General features: G+C 44.3%; 1 protein-coding gene across 1 annotated transcript; it reads right to left on the bottom strand.

Annotated features, from left to right (window-relative positions):
- Window positions 1-4,894: 4,894 nt before the first annotated feature.
- LOC120050775 (protein FAM163B-like) lies at window positions 4,895-5,688 on the bottom strand. The gene is made up of 3 exons (XM_038997330.1): window positions 5,684-5,688; window positions 5,547-5,571; window positions 4,895-5,314 (listed from the first exon to the last, which is right to left on the bottom strand). Exons 1-3 carry the CDS (start codon window positions 5,686-5,688, stop codon window positions 4,895-4,897), a joined length of 450 nt encoding a protein of 149 aa, XP_038853258.1.
- Between the last annotated feature and the right edge of the window lie 312 nt (window positions 5,689-6,000).

The following is a 6,000-nucleotide window of genomic DNA, read 5'->3' on the forward strand; positions in this document are numbered from 1 at the left end:
ACCCCAGTAGGCTAGTCTACTACACCACAGTAGGCCACTCTACTACACCACAGTAGGCTACTGTACTACACCACAGTAGGCTACTCTACTACACCACAGTAGACTACTCTACTACACCACAGTAGGCTACTCTACTACACCACAGTAGGCTACTCTACTACACCAGAGTAGGCTACTCTACTACACCACAGTAGGCTACTCTACTACACCACACTAGGCTACTCTACTACACCACAGTAGGCTACTCTACTACACCACACTAGGCTACTCTACTACACCACAGTAGGCTACTCTACTACACCAGAGTAGGCTAGTCTACTACACCAGAGTAGGCTACTCTACTACACCAGAGTAGGCTACTCTACTACACCACAGTAGACTACTGTACTACACCACAGTAGGCTACTCTACTACACCACAGTAGGCTAGTCTACTACACCAGAGTAGGCTACTGTACTACACCACAGTAGGCTACTGTACTACACCACAGTAGGCTACTGTACTACACCACAGTAGACTACTCTACTACACCAGACTAGGCTACTCTACTACACCACACTAGGCTACTGTACTACACCACAGTAGGCTACTCTACTACACCACAGTAGGCTAGTCTACTACACCAGAGTAGGCTACTGTACTACACCACAGTAGGCTACTGTACTACACCACAGTAGGCTACTGTACTACACCACAGTAGACTACTCTACTACACCAGACTAGGCTACTCTACTACACCACACTAGGCTACTCTACTACACCACAGTAGACTACTCTACTACACCACAGTAGACTACTCTACTACACCACAGTAGGCTACTCTACTACACCACAGTAGGCTACTCTACTACACCACACTAGGCTACTCTACTACACCACACTAGGCTACTCTACTACACCACAGTAGGCTACTCTACTACACCCCAGTAGACTACTCTACTACACCACACTAGGCTACTCTACTACACCAGACTAGGCTACTCTACTACACCACAGTAGACTACTCTACTACACCACAGTAGACTACTCTACTACACCACAGTAGGCTACTCTACTACACCACAGTCGGCTACTCTACTACACCACACTAGGCTACTCTACTACACCACACTAGGCTACTCTACTACACCACAGTAGACTACTCTACTACACCACAGTAGACTACTCTACTACACCACAGTAGACTACTCTACTACACCACAGTAGGCTAGTCTACTACACCACAGTAGACTACTCTACTACACCACAGTAGACTACTCTACTACACCACAGTAGGCTACTCTTCTACACCACAGTAGACTACTCTACTACACCACAGTAGGCTACTCTTCTACACCACAGTAGACTACTCTACTACACCACAGTAGACTACTCTACTACACCACAGTAGACTACTCTACTACACCACAGTAGACTATGGTATATCCAAAGGGATATGATCTAAATAAGGAAAAAACAGTAGAATATGAAAGGCTTCAGTCTGAACCACAACCACATACCTTTCTTTCAGAGGTTGTCAATTGGGCACATGCAAAGACTGAAACCCTGAAGTATTAAGAGTCAAGGGGGGAGACGAGAGAGCAAAGAGTGAACTGGTGCATCTATTTGTCTTTTGAAGAGAGAATCCTACATCAGAAATCTCTTAAACCACACTTAAGGGCCATACTTAAGTGGAAAGATTCATCAAATTATTTCCTGGTTGACTATACTGCATGTCTAGACTGTATTTAAGGTAAATATTGATTATGAATATTATTTAATTATATTTTAATTAGTTTCTGGCACAAGAAAGGTGGCCTTACTGAGTGTTATCCTTGGCTATGCTATAAGAAATAGTACAATATGTCAAAGAAAAGTTTTAGAAAATGTCTCAAGATTCATTTCTGCTTCATCTCTTGTAACTGCCCCATTTTATTCTGCCCATACTGCTATTTCTATATTATTAGTTATTTTTGCAGGACATACAATTTATTTATTGCTCATCACACATGATTTTATCAATCATGGCATATAATTCTTGAAGTTACTAAATGGCAGTTAGCTAAATGTGAATGAGAGAGTGAATTGAGAGGGTAAGACTAAAGACATACAGTATGACTATACAGGTATCCCATTTATGAACTGAAAGATTCCTGACACTTGAGAAGGTTGAAATACATTCAAGAGTGTGTGTCTCATTTTGACAATATCTTTATCTAGTTTACTGGTTTTGTTAACTGATACCTCTTTGTACAAAAAAGTTATCGTTGACATTTTGTACTGTTATTAACTGAAATGCTCAATGTATCTACCTGTATTTCCATTAAAAGGTCTAAATTATAGCTGTTTCTTTGATTGCTATGTTGGGTTCAGAATATCAGGCACACAAAAAAACACTTATTTTTCCAACAGTTTATTGTTGACACTATTTCACATATGGTTCATCCAAAGTAGTAGTATCTACACTGCTCAAAAAAATAAAGGGAACACTTAAACAACACAATGTAACTCCAAGTCAATCACACTTCTGTGAAATCAAACTGTCCACTTAGGAAGCAACACTGATTGACAATAAATTTCACATGCTGTTGTGCAAATGGAATAGACAAAAGGTGGAAATTATAGGCAATTAGCAAGACACCCCCAATAAAGGAATGGTTCTGCAGGTGGTGACCACAGACCACTTCTCAGTTCCTATGCTTCCTGGCTGATGTTTTGGTCACTTTTGAATGCTGGCGGTGCTTTCACTCTAGTGGTAGCATGAGACGGAGTCTACAACCCACACAAGTGGCTCAGGTAGTGCAGTTCATCCAGGATGGCACATCAATGCGAGCTGTGGCAAAAAGGTTTGCTGTGTCTGTCAGCGTAGTGTCCAGAGCATGGAGGTGCTACCAGGAGACAGGCCAGTACATCAGGAGACGTGGAGGAGGCCGTAGGAGGGCAACAACCCAGCAGCAGGACCGCTACCTCCGCCTTTGTGCAAGGAGGTGCACTGCCAGAGCCCTGCAAAATGACCTCCAGCAGGCCACAAATGTGCATGTGTCAGCATATGGTCTCACAAGGGGTCTGAGGATCTCATCTCGGTACCTAATGGCAGTCAGGCTACCTCTGGCGAGCACATGGAGGGCTGTGCGGCCCCACAAAGAAATGCCACCCCACACCATGACTGACCCACCGCCAAACCGGTCATGCTGGAGGATGTTGCAGGCAGCAGAACGTTCTCCACGGCGTCTCCAGACTCTGTCACGTCTGTCACATGTGCTCATGTGCTCAGTGTGAACCTGCTTTCATCTGTGAAGAGCACAGGGCGCCAGTGGCGAATTTGCCAATCTTGGTGTTCTCTGGCAAATGCCAAACGTCCTGCACGGTGTTGGGCTGTAAGCACAACCCCCAGCTGTGGACGTCGGGCCCTCATACCACCCTCATGGAGTCTGTTTCTGACCGTTTGAGCAGACACATGCACATTTGTGGCCTGCTGGAGGTCATTTTGCAGGGCTCTGGCAGTGCACCTCCTTGCACAAAGGCGGAGGTAGCGGTCCTGCTGCTGGGTTGTTGCCCTCCTACGGCCTCCTCCACGTCTCCTGATGTACTGGCCTGTCTCCTGGTAGCGCCTCCATGCTCTGGACACTACGCTGACAGACACAGCAAACCTTTTTGCTACAGCTCGCATTGATGTGCCATCCTGGATGAACTGCACTACCTGAGCCACTTGTGTGGGTTGTAGACTCCGTCTCATGCTACCACTAGAGTGAAAGCACCGCCAGCATTCAAAAGTGACCAAAACATCAGCCAGGAAGCATAGGAACTGAGAAGTGGTCTGTGGTCACCACCTGCAGAACCATTCCTTTATTGGGGGTGTCTTGCTAATTGCCTATAATTTCCACCTTTTATCTATTCCATTTGCACAACAGCATGTGAAATTTATTGTCAATCAGTGTTGCTTCCTAAGTGGACAGTTTGATTTCACAGAAGTGTGATTGACTTGGAGTTACATTGTGTTGTTTAAGTGTTCCCTTTATTTTTTTGAGCAGTGTATGATGGGAAAAGCATGGATTAGGACCTGATGCCACCTGCTGGTTTCTGTGTGTCGTTTTCCTTCTCACATTTACTGCTGAAATAACAAACAAATATCCTCAACACTAAGAAGACAAAACCCTGTTAAAGCAAACAAGACATGCCATGTTACGTTTCTTCGCAAATCAAAAAGGGCCACCCATACTTGCCAAGTGAACATTACAGACATTACTGGAGAAACCAACTCAATTGACGTATGTCAAATGTATTGTGGAACTTGAAGTATATGACTTGACAATGAACGACATGAAAATCCCTTCAAATACATATTTAAGCATATTTTCCCTTTAAATTGTCACCAAATTAGCTCTTAAAATAGTTCAGTTTCCACACTCTATTAAGAAGCTGTTAAGAGGACACTCAGAACTTTAACCAAAACACTTCAGGCGATTGGGGAATCAGGTCCTTTTCTGTCTACTCTAGTGGGACTAAAATATTACTTAGGGTTCTGGACTTATTTTAGCAGCTTACTGTAGCTTATGTATCATCACCTGCATAAAACCCAAGAGAATGTACAGTACAGGTATCACACAACATACACACTACCAAAGTTATTAATCTGCCTGCTTAAGCTTCTCTTGAGAAAAAATGTCTCCCTCATAATCACAGATCCTATATGCTTATGATATTAAGCCCTTTAAAAAAAACTGTTCATGTGAATTCAGGAGTAGGTGTCCATACATCTGCATGTGACACCAAAAAACCTCTCTACATCATGTGAGTGAGTGAACGTATCCATCGGTTTGGTGAGGTGGAAAATATCTACAGTAAGTAAGAGTGCAATAAAATTCCCTTCAGCCAGGTCAGGTCCCTGACATTAGTCCTCCCAGCCACCATGGGGCTACACATCGGTGCTGACACCGTGGCTGTGGGTGACCACCTCCCTCATGGTGACAGAGCGGATGAGGTTGAGCTTGTGGTTGAAGCTGGCCAGGTCCATTGGCAGGTCCAGCTCCTGCTGCTGCACAGTCCTGTAGCTGATGCGGCCGTCACCGTTATGCAGTCTCTCAGAGGAGTGCTGCAGGTAGAAGGGCAGGGAATAGCGAGTGCAGGATGGGCAAAACCTATGGGAGCGTGTCATTGGTTTGCGGATCAGGGGAGGAGTGTAGACAAAGGTGGGCCCGTTGGGCTCAGAGGGGTGCGTGGCCATCATGTCCTGGTCATCAGCCGTGTGCACTGGTGTGGGGAGAGAGGACATGATGGCGAGGTCCGGTTGCTCCTCCTCCTCCATCTCTGGCTCCTCCCTCTTACAGCAATAATACTGCCAATGGAGCAGAGAGAAACATGTGACAGAGTGATCAAGCTGGTCACCGTAAAACCTTATGCACTCATCACAGCTAAGATAGAAAAAAACATGGCTACTTCACAAAATCGAATTTTTCATGGCAAGACTTTAGCCTACCTGCAACCTACAGTAGCACAGTACTGCAACGATAGTCAGTAAGATGACCGTAGCTAGAATTCCACCACAGATAACCACTGTCCCGGCTGACATTCGAAGTCCTCTCCATCAACACTCTACAGAGAGAAAAGAATAGAAGGAGAAAGGGGGCCAGATTGAAGGGGGGAGTAGTGCTTAAACGTACATAATCTCTCTCTGTTATATAGATTTGTATCCTTGACAACAGACCTCATTGGGAATTTGATGTTGCTGCTTTTAATGATCACTTCCACTCTTTGAAACAAAGGACAAGGGCATAGTGCAGAAATGACAAATTCCTTAAAATCATCAGAATATTTCACGGAAATATGTACATTAGAGTGGTATTGAAAAACCATCGATTTACTTGTTTTGGAGAGAAAATCCAAGCTCAAGTAATGACGAATTTCAAAAGAATCTACTGGTCTACGCAGTGACATGGTAAAAGAGACAAATGAACTGCGGCACATACTATAAATGCACACATTGTATGTTTTTTAAATCAAAAGCCTCCTAATAGGTTGAGT

Source organism: Salvelinus namaycush, chromosome 1 (assembly GCF_016432855.1).
Source record: "Salvelinus namaycush isolate Seneca chromosome 1, SaNama_1.0, whole genome shotgun sequence".
Taxonomy (NCBI): domain Eukaryota; kingdom Metazoa; phylum Chordata; class Actinopteri; order Salmoniformes; family Salmonidae; genus Salvelinus; species Salvelinus namaycush.